The sequence below is a fragment of the Leopardus geoffroyi genome, chromosome D4 (genome assembly GCF_018350155.1).
Source record: "Leopardus geoffroyi isolate Oge1 chromosome D4, O.geoffroyi_Oge1_pat1.0, whole genome shotgun sequence".
Taxonomy (NCBI): Eukaryota; Metazoa; Chordata; class Mammalia; order Carnivora; family Felidae; genus Leopardus; species Leopardus geoffroyi.
The window spans coordinates 89453997-89468688 of record NC_059342.1 but is presented as its reverse complement, the minus strand read 5'-3'; the positions used below and the strand labels follow the sequence as shown (position 1 = coordinate 89468688).

The following is a 14692-nucleotide window of genomic DNA, read 5'->3' as shown; positions in this document are numbered from 1 at the left end:
AGGCGGCTCTGAAGGGGAGTCGGACATCCAGCCAGGGCTGTCAAACCGAGGCTCTCCAATCTCTGAGCTGCCGATCCCAGGAGACAGATCCAGACTCGACTCTCTGTGCTCTGACTGCGTGACGGCACCCATGGATGCAGGCCAATGAATACAGAGTTCCGCATGAATGTGGACCTCTCTTTCCTTTCCCTTTAGTTCCAAAGGCACAATTCAGTGTTGGGTGGGGGAGGGTGCCCTTCTGGCAGACCCATACACTGTCCCCCGTGGTTGGGTGGCACCCCAGACCTTCTGCTGCCCAGGGCACAGTACAGAACGAGAGCACACCGTTCAGGTGGTCTTCCAGAGAGCTGCCAAATGCTAGGTACCCGTCCACACGCCTTGCGGTTTTCTACAGGATTAGGAGACCTCTCATCCAGATTTCTAACTACCAGCTAAGTACACCCTCCTGCTGGCCGCGAAACCCAGACAGACTCGGAGGGACGGAATATATTACGAGACCCGGCTCGGTTAAATCCTAACTTTCTGCTTAGGAAAACACTTTATTTATTTAATTTATTTACTTATCTTAAGACTTTATTTTTCAAGCAATCGCTATACCAAACGTGGGACTCAAAACTCACAACCCCGAGATCAAGAGTTGCGTGCACTACTGACTGAGCCAGCCGAGGCACCCCCGGGGAAAACACTTTAAATGCATCAACAAATAAAGGGTCACAGATCAGTATTTCCCAAGTGTGTTCTGAGGGACAGTAGTCTCTAAAGTCAGTCAGTTAGAAAGATTTCCCAGGACAAATGAGTTGAGGAATGCTGTCCCCACTGTGTCTTTACAGAGTCACAGCACACGTCAGCACGTTAAAGACGCTGATGAGAAGTCTGACAGTAAAGGAGCATGCTTCATTTTTTCAACTTACCTGACCCCGAACGTTCCCGTGGCCTAACCAGTCCCCACGGAGCACATTCAGGGGACCCTGACCTAGCGTATAGCTGGCCCCAGCGACCATGCCTCCAGGTAAGTCACCAGGAAGCAAATTAGGTGTCTCTACTCCGTTCTGCATCTGGGGTCTTTCTCCAAGAGCCGCGCATTCAGGCAGCTCCCGGGAACCAGGACAACCTCCCACACTCGTTTTCTGCAGCCACCTGCCAGGCTCACCCCTGGAAGGAGCAGGTCACGCGGCACCTACCTCCTGGCTGCTCGACTGTGTCGGCTTCTGTAAGCTGGAGACAGGCCTCTGCAAACCCGGCTGCGGCAGCGACTCCGGCGGCTGAGAGCCCGTCGCACTGGAACTGGACAAGGCAGGGGGCGCAGGGGTCAGATGGGCACGCGCGGTCCCCTCTGCGTTTCCCACAGCGGCGGCTGCTCGGTGGCCCAGGGGCAGCACAGAACCTCTCCAGCAGACTCTGACGCCTCAGAGCCCACAAGAAGCCGGGCCCCATCCGAGGCCTGCCCGCTGACGTCTGCCGGGCAGGACGGTCCTCGGCCCCCTGGCAAGGCTTTCCTGCAAAGGCTAGAGGTTCCCCACAAACAGGTGCTGCAGGGGCTGCCAACAGGGAAACTGAGTCAGCACAGCGAAGGGGCTCTGAGCCCCTCGCTCCTGACCAAGAGCTCATAGCTGTACAGGGGACTGATTGCTTCGCGACGTGATTTTTTTCTTCTCCTGGCTTATAGAAGAAATACATGCCCATAGTGAAAATAAATGTATAAATATAGAGAACACAGGATTTGTCACGATCTCATCCTCCAGAGAGAGATGCCAAGCAGATTTTTCTATATATATATATATGTGTGTGTGTGTGTGTGTGTGTATATATATATATATATATATATATGAATATAGTATTTTTTTAACACCACACATACAATTCGTAACCTGTTTCCTACTTACTGTATCGAACATGTTTTTAGGACAACGCCTGGATCTACCTCTTTGTTCTAGTGACACAGTGTAGCCGGCTAGATAGGCCCTAACTTAACAATCCCCATCTTTTTTTCCCATTACCAGCGAAACCGCAATGAGCACTTTTTATACATAACTTGGCACCCTTTTGTGTAGGTAGTCCAGTAGTCTAAGTTCTTAGAAACAGGTCTGCTGGATCAAAAGAGGTTTTGAAGCTTAAGAGATATTGCCCAAGCGTGCTCCCGAGAAGGCGGGGTGAGTCGAGACACAGTCCCCAAACAAAAAGGGGCTCCGAGGAAGACGTCTGCTCACCCAGAGCCTTCCAGCCCACTCCCTCATCCCGATGGGACCCAAGGAGGGCAGCAGTCTACTCCACCAGTCGCCCAACGCCAGGGGCTCCCCAGTAAGCTGAAGCCAAATGCTCCACACATAGGCTTCCAGGGTTTATGTGATCCAAGGAACTCACCGGGCAGGATTCCTACGTAATGAAGGCCACTCATCCCTTACTTCACCTCCTACCTACAACAGAAGCTTCCAGCGAGTGTTGCTTTTGTGTTCTCCAAACCTCAGCATGGAGTCCCAGCAGCTGTGGCCCTCACTCTGTCACCTCCCTGACACTCCAAAGGAGGACGTGGCCCCGGGGCAACAGAGGACCGGCGCCTGGGGTCCACGGCCTTGTCCAGTGTTCTGTTTCTACCTCTTCCCTGGCTGGCATGCTTCAACGCGACCGGCCCCATGAAAGCCGCCTCATCCCTCCCGTGCCCGTGTCAGTGGGAGCCGATACAAGGAGGAAGCGATGCCTCGTCCTCTCTCTGGAACTTCCCGTAGCAGCAGCATCGCAACACTCGTGCTGGAATGTACGATGTCCGTTTAATCAGAGAACCTGTAACATCTACCGTGTGAACTCTAGAATGACAGCGGTGGTAGTGGCACCTGCCCGCGTGTCCTCTGCCAGGTTCTGTTCCGGGTGCGTGACTTGCGCTGCCCGGTCTATTTCTTACAACCACCAGGCAAGGCAGCAGTCCTACCGCACACAAGGACGCCGGAGCGCACCGATCAAGCAATTCTCCGAGTTCCACAAAGCTAGTAGTAGGTAGCCTGGCTGACTCTGAAAGTCGGGCCACACCCCCGGCCCAGTATGACCCCTAAACAAATCGTGAGACAAGTTTTAAAAACAGCTTTTCAGACCCTACTTTGGTTACTGCTACCCTATGCTCATCCGAACGAGTTACGTGCTCACTCTCTACATCCTGTGTGAAGTAACTGCGCGAAGTTTTACAGAAGCTACCGCGGCCGTTCCCGGTGAGAGAAAAGGACACTGGCTGGCAGGCTGCACCCTGGGTCGTTTACTCTCTGGATCCCGAGCCTCGGCAGCCAGGGCACAAGAGATCGAGGGCAGGAAGACACACGGGACCGAGTTTTGTTCTCATCCCCCCCCCCGACGGGCAAACCCCAGCATCAGGGTCCCATTCCTCTCTGGTCCCTTCCCAGTGCAAATCCCAAATCCTCTCCCCTGGCTGGCGCCCAGAAGACTTGCAGTGGAAGGGGAGGGGCACGGACTGGGGCAGGAGGGAACGGCCCAGGTTACGTGCCCGGGGCAGAGCTGGCACCGGCCACACCACGCAGCAGCAGTCACGACATTCACTCCGTTGCTGTGATGGGGATTTCTGTGCCAGACCCTGGGCCTCCGAAGGCTCCCGGAGGTGGTGTGCTGGCAGAGGGGTGAGCCTACAGAGGCTGCACACCCGCCCCCAATAATGAGGATTCTGGGTTGCCACCCTTCATAACTGGGTCTGTTTGGAGCAACTAACCGCAGCAGTCTGTGTGGGACGCCGCTGACCCCGCACTTAGAAGTCGGCCTCCTCAACCCGGAGCCCAGCACACAGGATGCCCCAGAATGGAGCGTTCAAGCACCCGCTCTGGCCACAGTGGCCCTTACTGGCTCAGGCACTGGCTCTGAGGCATTGCATAAGTCCCTCTGGGGGGAGGAGGTCCTTCCTAATAAGGCACAGGGGACACTGGTCACTGGGGACAAGGCGGCCCACAGAGGCAAGGCTGCATCAGCTCCAGAAGCCAGGAAAAGCGAAGGCGGGGAGGAAGAACCAACCAAGCAGGGGGAGTCCGAGCAAAGGCAGCCTCCCTCCTCTGGGGTCACCCCGTTCTCCAGCTCTGCCTTCTGCAGAAGGAAAGGGAGCTGCCGGGCTCCGTGAGGCCCCGGCTCGCCACCCACACCCGCCCCCTCGGCTCCCACCTCTTTGGGTCTTGCTGATCCTGCTTGTTTGCCCATCCCGTTCCGTCCTTGGGAACTATAACGATGTTGGGGTCGTTTCCTCTGTTTTCAGACTTCAAGCTTGGCAGGTTTGCAGGTGGCGGCATACGCCGGGCTGTGGCAACTTTCCCGAGACTCTGTAAGCCATGTCGAGGAATAACTGTAGGGAGAGAGGGGTGGGGGCGGGGGAGGAGTTTCAGAAGCTCTCGCAAGCTCTAAGCGACGACGACAGACGGCCAAACCACCACCAAGGGCGGCCCTGTGCCAACAGACCAAATGGTCTGGTAGCTGCTTTCGCCACTTTACGAGCCCTTCACCGAGGCCTCAGACACTTGGGAGCTGCTGAGGTCTTCAGAGGCTTCCACTTTACTAGCGGGCAGGAGCAGGCATGGGGAGTTTATGATGGGGCGGGGAGCCGGGCCCAGAAACCTCCGGCCCACACGGTAACCACCTCTCCGCAAGTTGAGACTGCTCCGGCCTCCCTGGCAGGACCCAAGGGCCAGCCTCCACCTAGCCCCGGGGCCGGGCCCGAGGCTCAGCAGGGCCCTTGACATCCACAAAATCCTCCCGGGGTGTGGACAAAAGGTCCAGAACGTCAGAACCCCGAAGCCTAAAACTGGTTGCTCTGATGCAAAGTCAGTTCCATTCTACCTCACAGGGGAAGAACTATCTGTGGCCAACGAGGTAAGACGGTTAAGGAAACAATCCCACTGTGGCAGAGACGGGGTATTCCTGCTCGAAATCGGACATCGAACAGGAGCAGGGGGTGACTGCACGTCCCCAGAAGTGCCTGGTGACCACTCCGTGCCCCGAAGACCATCTGACCAGGCAGGGACCCTGGGTCCTCACAGTTCAGCACCTGGAGTTTCTCACGGAAGGGAAAGCATAACGAACTGGCCTCCAGCCCGGTTCTTACCTGAGGATCTGACCGCGTCTACTGATTTTCCTTTATACTTATCAAACAGGCTGAGAGTCGAATACTTGCTTTTCCCATCCTTGCCCTTGGTTATTTGCCCCAAACGATCGGACATTGCGATGAAATGTCATCTAGTAAGGAAATTTTTCTCGGCACCGCTCCCGATCTGCCTTTGAAATGTTAAGAGAGAAAAAAAAAAAAAAAAAAAAAAAGAAAGAAAAAAGAGTGTTAATCCGCCAAAGTCCCTGAGCCAGGGGGCTGAATCCTTCAGGGATCATGGATCTCCTTGACGACCTGAAGAAAGCCCTGGATTCTGTCCCCAGAAAAACACCCTCACCGTGCACAGGCTGTTTCACCCACATTTAAAGAGCGTTTCATTGTAGCTACCTTCCCCAACCCAAGTTCAGAAGTCTTACTCTGTCTGAGCTGACCAGTCTACTGCTCACCAGTGACACAGAAATATAAACTTTTCCACACAGAGTCCTCCGGCCAAGTCAAGGACCACTCTTCAAGATGGAAAAACAAAGCCTCACCACTGTATCGACCTAACGTGAAAACTAAGGCAGAGCGGGGAGGTACGCGACCTGCTTGTGGAAGGCTGTTCATTTCAAGGATGAGCAAAACCAAATCAAAGGGAAGCCACCAAAATCAGTAAGTCTTCAGGAACAGCTGGGTATGTGCACTTTTCAAACTAAAGAACCAGCCTCCAGAGAAAAAACACCTGCGAGGGGAACAGAAGCGGGGTTCTCTGGGGCGCAGGCGTAGAAGAGGAAGCAAGGACTTCCCAGGGAGAGACCACTTGGGGAGCCGTAGCGATGACACCGCCCCCTCCACTCAGAAAATCTTGAGGGGAGGACCAAGAAAGAAGCTCCTTCCCCCTGCCACTTTCTGACTTCCTACGGTCTTCACCGAGTCTATTAGCCGTTAAAGCATTAATTCACTCACTCACGCATTCACTCAAACACCTAGTGTGTGCCTGCCAAGGGCGGGCGAGTGCTACATGGCAGGCACTGGGGACTCAGGGCCACAGGTTCTAAAACTTGATCATGATAAACTCGGAGAAGTGCCCACCACTTCCCGTTGGAATTAATGGATGGGAAGAAAGCTAAACCATCCACTTAGGCATAGTGCTAATGTCTTTAGTGACAAAATGGAGGGAACCGTAAAAACATCCACTGGTAATAAAAAGACCTTGGTGGCCGCAGCAGTACGCTTTGCCGTCTTATACTATTCCGAAGCCACGCAGGCCAGAGGGAACACGTGCAGTGTGCTGGCAAAGTGTTCTGCACCCCCAGAGATGACTCTAAGATAAAACCCTATATATTATGATCCAAGACTTTGTATAAAGCGCAAGGGGCGGGGCGCCTGGGTGGCACAGTCGGTTAAGCGTCCGACTTCAGCCAGGTCACGATCTCGCGGTCCGTGAGTTCGAGCCCCGCGTCGGGCTCTGGGCTGATGGCTCAGAGCCTGGAGCCTGTTTCCGATTCTGTGTCTCCCTCTCTCTCTGCCCCTCCCCCGTTCATGCTCTGTCTCTCTCTGTCCCAAAAATAAATAAACGTTGAAAAAAAAAATTAAAAAAAAATAATAATAAAAAATAAAGCGCAAGGGGCAAAGAGGCAAAGATCAATTATAAACCGAGGCCAAGAAAAGCGAACCAGGGGACAGTGACATCACACGGAGCCTGGTGCCACGCCAAGTGTGAACCAAGCTGGTTCTGACACAAAGCCGGGAACATCCACCCTTTCATTCAAGAAATCCTGACAGTGAAAGATGTGTAGGAGAATCAGCCTCCATGAAGAAACCAACCAGAAACGCTCGAAAGTGCTCACAGCTCCCAAGTTTCCATGTTACATGCCAGCAACCCTCCCCCAACGCGCCTGCCTCGTGTGCCAGGAGCAGAGTGACCAGGAATGGAAACTGGCCAAACGTGTCCAATTTCTGATTTTGGTGCCCAGGGGTTTCATAACATACCCCTTTCTTTAAATTTCCCTCCCCGGAGCTGGCTCCAGGGAGGTTCTGCCCTGCCAGGCCCCAAAGTCCCAGCTAGGAACAACATCCCTCCCCCACGCTCAGGGCAGGGACTAGATTTCATTTTCATCAGAATAAGTGGCATTTAACAGGCTATCAAATGTAAGTCAACTTGAAATTCTCTATTAAGATCAGAAGAGATCTAACTTTTAGACACTTCTATCAAATCAAAAGATCATGCAGATAAAAATACAAAACGCCACACCCACACACCCCACACTACTAACAAGCCCTGGAAACTTCCAGGGCGGGCGGTGACGGCAAGCCTGTGTCACAGAGCTTACAGTCCCAGTCCCCAAGGGGTGGCAAACACTGGTCAGCGACCACCAATGGCCTGTCTGTCATAAAGCCCTCAAGCTAAGAATGATTTTTTAAATCCGTTTTCACCTTTGTTTAAAAAAACAAAGAATGTGTGATACCCCCATGTGGCCACAGGTAAGAAAACTTTGCTGACCCTGAGCCTAAAAGAAAAAGCCTTGAGCAAGCACTTTGAAAAGTCTCCAGGAGGGAGGGGCGCCTGGGTGGTTCATTCAGTTAAGCGTCCAGACTCTTGGCTCAGGTCGTGATCTCAGGGCACAGGTTCGTTAGTTCGTTTCCAGTTCTAGTTCTAGTTCTAGCCCTGCATCGAAGGCTGCTTGGGATTCTTTCTCTCCTTCTCGCTCTGCCCTTCCCCTACCTGCTCTCTCTCACAATAAATAAATAAACTTAAAAAAAAAGTCTCCAGGAGGGAAACAGATGGGAGTGGGGAGAGCACCAGGGAAGAGGCCCTACTGCTCAGCCAGGAGACCGGGCAGGGCTCAGCACAAGGGGGAGGGGCCCAGGCAGGGCAAATTATTCCCTGGACTGTGAACTGGGCCCTTAGGGACTTGTCTACTTAGTACTTTTTACAAACTTGTGTAGCATGCTGCATAACCAAGAAGTTCACATCCTAACTCCCGGACCTGTGACTTCCTTACCTTAGCAGCGAGAAAGGGATTCTGCAGATATGATTCACATAAGGATCTCAAGATGGGGATATTATCCTGGATTATGTGGACAGGGCCACTGTAATCACAAGGTCCCTAGGACATGGAGCGGGAGGGCCAGAGTCAGAAAGGCGTGGCATCCGGACCTAAGGCTGGGGGCGCGCTCTTCGAGGATCAGTGGGGCCACTGCAGAGAGGTGCAGGAGCCCCTAGGAGCTGGAGAAAGCAAGAAAACGATTGTCCCGTGGAGCCTCCAGAGGGAACCAGCCCAGCCCACACCTTGACTCTATGCAGCCCAGTAAGATTCACCTGAGACTTCTGACCTCCAGAACTGTAAGATGATAGGTCTGCGTTGTTCTAAGTCACTGGATTTACAGTAACCGGTTACAACAGAGAATACACTCATTAACAGGCTTTTACTAGGCACTGCCTTGTGCCTAGCACTGAGCTGGGCCTGGGATGCAGCAGACAGCAGGCTGGGCCCTCCCCTCCCCGTGTCCAGCCCGCAGAGACGACGGGACCACCCACAGTCACACAGCTAATCAATAAGGAACCTATTTCAGAATTTTTCACTTGGGCGCAGTGATGAAAACTGCTCCTCTCTGCCACCCCTGACCACGGCTTTCACCTGACCCGTGAACCTACACACAGTGCTGAATAAAACCAGCGTGAATAAAGCCCCCTTCCTGGCCACATGCCTTGCGGGACTACACATTTAGCACTGTTAAACTTACGTAACTACAGAGTCCTTTACTAAATTAAAAACCAAACTGACAAAGAGAAGAAAAAATTATCGACCAGCCTATCCAATTCCCACATGAAACCTTAATGGGCTTGATTTTGACACATCGAAGGTCTTTCAATTATGAGACCTGGCGTTAAATACTTGTTTCCACAGATAGCGATCAAAAGTCCTCTTCAAATCTGTCAGTCCAAACTCCTGCCAGTTCATGAATACAAACAGGTCTTTCTTGGATTGATTCCGCACTGCCTGGGCCCACGGGCAGAGGTTAGAGTGAACACAGGTGGCTCTCTTGGGCCTTCCTGGGGACAACACACTTCTGAGAACTAACCTGTCCGCACCCCCACCCCCAGGAATCACTGGGAGACCAGAAGCCTGACCGCACCCTGACTCCTGGAACCCCTGGGAAAAATTAAAGAAAAACCCCCGGGCCAAGGGGATCCACTCTCCCGGGAACTGAGAATTCTGTCCACGACCGTTAGCTGGCCCGCAGCTGTTGCCTGAGGCCCTCCCAAGAAATCCAACCATTCAGCAAATAGCTGAGTCCCTACTGCGCTGGGACCCCTTGCAAACGGGGCTTCAGAAAAGCCAGCACAAGCCCGCGCTGAACTAACGCCCACATTCAACCTGCGCGTGCAGTTTTTTGGTGCCCCCCCTCCTCCTGCTTTCTCACCCAAGCTCTGCACCTGCGGGCCACGTTAGTGGCCTCTCTTGCCCTCAGCCTCCCTGTCCACACAACGGAGGGGCCACAGCAAGATTTCACAAGTGGCAGCCGGTTCTAAAAATCAAACACGCCAGTGTGAAAAACCCACAGCCACAGCATTTAGGAATGACTCCCGGTCAAGGTGGCCGTCTCTTGCCACACACGTGCTACTGCATTCTATCTTCCGACCTAACCTGGGATGCTGCCGGGCAGTGCCACCGAGTCACCATTGCTATGGAGACAGCACCTGTCGGGGAGGGGCCGGATACCTCTCATTCTAACGCTGAACAGGAAGACCATACAGACGCAGGGTCTCCCGGCCCCCGTTTTCCCTTTAGAACCGGGGTCGCCGAATTACTGACAGTCCGAAGAATACGCAGCAGAGGCCTAGGAGGCCCACAAAGCATAACCTATTTACCGTCTGGCCTTTAGATTACAGACACCAGCCTGACAGCATACCAAGTTCCTTTCATTAGGCCAGATTTCACTGGACACAAATCTAAAACACAAATATAGTCACTCGGGTATTATTGCCATACTTGGGGCCCAGCCCAGCCCCACACCCAACCGGCTACTCTGCCTGCCCCTTGGTTTTCATAAACCTCAGGCCGAGAGCATTAACTGTTAATAGGAGTTTGAACGGCTTACAGGTATCTGCTGAGTTGCTACCCACCAACACACACACATACACACACAACATGCTTGACTGGCCTCATCAGATGGCAGAAAAGTGCAGGCAAATATCTGGCTGTGAATCATGAGGCCGGTCAAGGCGAGAGAACGTCGTTCTCGGTGGATCAGAAGCATGTTCATTCAAGCCTGACTCACGCCCGGATCCGTGGGACAAGAACTGGCTGAGACGCACCAGGTCCTTGCAGATGGGCATGACCACGCTTGGCTTGTAGCCACCGCTTTCTCTCCCTTTTGTAGGTAACAGAATTAATTTTCTTTCCCCAAATAAAACCTACCTTAGACCCTCCGTATTACATACACAACAGCCAGGGATGCCCTGACAGGAGGGGTCCGGCCTACACCCCACCCCCTACACTGTAACCCACTCTTTCCCACAGCAGCCACTCTGAGACACCAGGGAGGCACGCCGCAGGACCCTGGAGCATTTTGAAAATGGCTGGCCTAAATGAAAATATTGCCATTAGGCACAGAAAAAAAGGGCCTAAGATCCATGTGTGAAGAGAGGCACACCTGGGCGGCTCAGTCAGTTTAAGTGTCTGACTTCAGCTCAGGCCATGATCTCTAGGGTTGTGAATTTGAGCCCTGCATCAGGCTCTCTGCTGTCAGCCTGGGGCTGGCCAGCTTCTGATCCTCTGTCCCCTGCTCTCTCGGCCCCTCCCGGCTAGGAAGTGGGCATCTTGCTCTATCAAAAATAAACCAACATTTAAAAAAAAAAAAAAAAAAAAGGTCTGCATGCATATTCTGGCAAGTTATCTAAAAAAGCTCAAGAGGCCCAGGATTTGCTGGCATAGAAACAACCAGAAAGATTCGCCAACAAAGGCAACTTAATACCCAAGCCCCGCCTCTCCAGACAGTAGCCCCACCTGTCAAGCAGGTTACTGAGCCGGTCTGTTATCTGCCCACCAAAGGGAAAACCTCCCTGTACTCACATCTTATCAAAAGCTATTTCCGGGAACAGGATTAATTTCACTCTGCTTGGGTCCCGGCCAGAGTCAGAAGCCCCCCTGGCCAGGTGATCTGGGATGGCCTATAAATCACCCGGGGACCACTGCAGCTACACGTTCACTCCTGAGAGCCAGGCACCCTGCTGACCAGCCACGACTCACGTGCCCTCACAGGGCTCCTCCCAAGAGCCCTTTCTGGAAGATGCTACTGCCACCAACCTGCTTTACAGAGGACACGAAGGCGTAGTTGGGGCGGAGAAGTAACTTGTCCAAGGTCACAAGACTACAGGACTTTAACCCTCAGGACACCCGGAGACAGCACCAACACTGAGGAAGGACCCACTGTCCTTCCAAGATGCTCTCTCAGAGCAAGGCCAATCGATCACGGACGACCCACGACCCACTGACACAGTGCCAGAACAGTGCGGCACAGGCAGAACTCCCAGACCAGGGTGGGGGGAAAAGGCAGCAGAATGTCCCTGTAGAGAAGGAACAGAAAGACCCCACTGCCACACAAAACATATCAAAAACCCTGATCCGACAAGAGTGGAAACTGAGAGCAGGCTGGATAAATGCTTGAGAAAACAACCAGTGGGGCCGGAAAGGACGTGGTCATTAGTCAGTACACTTGTTAAATCTCAGTCAGACGTGAAGAACCATCGCCACAAAAGCCAGCTAGAAGATTAATAAGTAATTCCACCCTTTTGCAACACGCCAAAGGCATGTTCTCTTCTCCGACAGAGGAGAACTTTAATGTAAGAAAGGCACCGCGCCACCTACTTCAAATTCTCATTTTTTGTGTCGGCAACGAGACTCCAACCTTGTCCCCGGAACCCTTTTTCTGTGAAAGGACAAATAGTATGTCAGGCTTTGCGGCCGCAGTCCCCACCACAGCCACTCCACTCTTACCAAGGCTGTCACGGCAGCACAGAAGCAATCACAGACAACACGCACAAAAGGAAGAGTCGTGTTCTCATAAAACTTTATTTACAAAAACAGGAGGCAGGAGGATTTGGAGCCGCAGTTTGCTGACCCTACTCTAAAGGAAAATGACGCGCTACAGTTAGACGGATTCAACTAAAAGAGGTTCGCATACACAGCAGGATAGAGCAGGGGCATGAGACAGACGTGGGGGTGGGGAATCCTAGCTGGGTTTCGCAGGGGAACTCTGCCACCTCCCCCTCAGCCACAGCAGGGGTCAAACCTTCCACTTCCCCCCCCCCCCCACACACACCCCGCTTTCAGCGGTTTCTTCTGGGGCAGCAGTGAGAAAAGCAGGGACCTGTACTTGTGCATCCCCTGCCAGTCCTTCCAGCTGCAAACGCCCGGCCTCGAGGTTTCTGCAGGAAAAATATGAGGGGTGCCTGCAGACAACAGCACAAAGGGATGAAAACGAGGTTTCTGGTCCCCACCATTGGGCACCAGAGCCCCCACCCCCAACCCCCCAACTCCCAGACAGCATGTTCAGGAAGCAACAGAAATTAAAGATAAGAAAGAAGGCGTGTGCTGCAGGGACCCAAGCACTTCCCAGGCCCCTCTTCTGCACGCTGGGTTTGCAAGCCCCATCCTCGATTCCCTGGACCACACACAGGCTCAGGTCTCGCGGACTGGACTGACCCTCGGGCCCCCTCCAGGATCAAAGTCCATCTGGAGCCCCTGCTGTAACTCTTTTATCGGCATGGCATCGGGCATTCCCACCACGGCACAAACAAGCCCGAACTTCCAGCCCGATACCCTGGCCCCAAACAGGCCCCTCCAGTCTCACCCCCGCGGCGCCACCAGGCTCCGCTCTCCAAAACAAGCTGTTTGTATCTTGACTCCGCCCCACACTGGCTGTGACTTTAGGCCTGTTTCCTCATGGATTAAACAGAGATGAACATACTGTTATCCACCTCCCAGGTCTGACGTCAGGAATAAATGAGACAAGGAACACAACACACGTGACCCAGAGCTCGCCTGCCCTTAGAAGGTTCTCAGCCAAGGGCAGCTGTCACACTGGCTCTGCACAGTCCAGCCCTCAAGCTGCCCCGCCCCACCGTCAGCCTGGCACACAGCACTCCTTCCTCTGGATTCCCGTGCAAGCAACGAAGCCTTCGTTTTCCCCACCTCTGGGCTCCCACAGGCCTGGGTGCTGCCACACCTGGGACCTGTGCCCGCCTCCTCCTGTGATCAAGGGACCTGTCCCCACTTTGGTGTGTCACAGCTTAAGAGCCCTGATGCAGAGCACAGGCCTCTAAAACCACGGCAAGAAATGTGTTCAACGTTCAGGATCTGTTGGTGAACCCCATAATTAATTCTCAGGAGACAGACACACTTTAATTCTCAGAAAACCCTCTTGAGATAAAGAGTCCGCTGCGACTACATTTTAAACAACACTCAACTGCCCCCGCTTCAGGGCAATGAAGTTTCCCACTTCAGGGCAATAAGCACGATATTCAACGCAATCCCACACCAGTGTCACAACAGACCCCCTCAAGGAGGGGGTGATCCTAGCCCCAGTTCCTTTCTTTATCTGTAATATTCTTCAGGAACAGAAGGAATACATACTGGCCACAAGCTTTACGACATACAGAAAAACGGGGCGCCTCGGTGGCTCAGTCGGTTAAGCTTCTGACTTCAGCTCAGGTCACGATCTCGCGGTTTCTGAGTTCAAGCCCCACATGGGGCCAGCAGGCTCTGTGCTGACAGCTCAAAGCCTGCAGCCTGCTTTGGATTCGGTGTCTCCCTCTCTCTCTGCCCCTCCCCTGCTCACATACTGCCTCTCTCCCTCTCTCTCGAAAATAAATAAACCTTAAGAAAATATATATACAGTCAACCACCTCCCAGCTACACTGGCAGTTCTCCCTCTGCCAGTATGAGTGCTCTGGCCACCTGCCTCCCGTTCCGCTCTGCTGCTCTGCTTTTGTTTCCTATTTCAAAAGAGTTCGGCAAGGAAGGGCATATAAAACACTGTCACTAAATTCTAAACCGATCTGCTACTTGTGTAAAAAAACTGCACAGGGGTGCCTGGGTGGCTCAGTGAGTCAAGCGACTTCTGACTTCCGCTCAGGTCATGCTCTCACGGTTTGTGGGTTTGAGCCCGTCTGTGCTGACAGCTCGGGGCCTGAAGCCTGCTTCGGATTCCATGTGTCCCTCTCTCTCTGCCCCTCCCCTACTCGCACTCTATCAAAATAAATAAACATTTAAAAAAAATTTTTTAAGAAAATTACACGAATGACTTTAAGGATAGCTCCGAGAGGGACAGGCGGTGCACAGGCACACAGAAGGAGAGTCCCAGCAGTGACTTTGTTGACAGCCACAGCCTCCCCTCAGGAATGATGTCACAGCACAGGCTGGAAGCTGGGCTAGAGGAGGGAGGACCGTGGGCAGAGAGCATCTTTCTTCAGCCCAGGGGAAAGCATCCTGCCACCTTCCCAAAGCCCGCGTCCTCACAGATCCGTGGCTATAAACACACAGGATGGTGCAGGGACAGAGCCTGGTTCTACAAATGCCGAACACCAGCTACCCCTGACCACATCGCTTCACACCTGCCCCAGTG

General features: G+C 53.2%; 1 protein-coding gene across 13 annotated transcripts in view; it reads right to left on the bottom strand.

Moving 5' to 3' along the window:
* Window positions 1–14692, bottom strand: part of PRRC2B (proline rich coiled-coil 2B) — an 88438-nt gene that overhangs the window by 54745 nt on the left and 19001 nt on the right. For 11 of the 13 annotated variants that reach the window (XM_045468103.1, XM_045468110.1, XM_045468107.1 and 8 more), the window contains exons 2-4: window positions 5081–5250; window positions 4147–4324; window positions 1182–1284 (exon numbers count right to left, since the gene is read on the bottom strand). In XM_045468103.1, the coding sequence (XP_045324059.1) occupies window positions 1182–1284; window positions 4147–4324; window positions 5081–5195 (396 nt within the window). In that variant the 5' untranslated portion in view covers window positions 5196–5250. Of the gene's footprint in view, window positions 1–1181; window positions 1285–4146; window positions 4325–5080; window positions 5251–8064; window positions 8284–14692 lie in introns of those variants that run through there. The other 2 variants (XM_045468105.1, XM_045468104.1) reach the window with 2 other exon arrangements.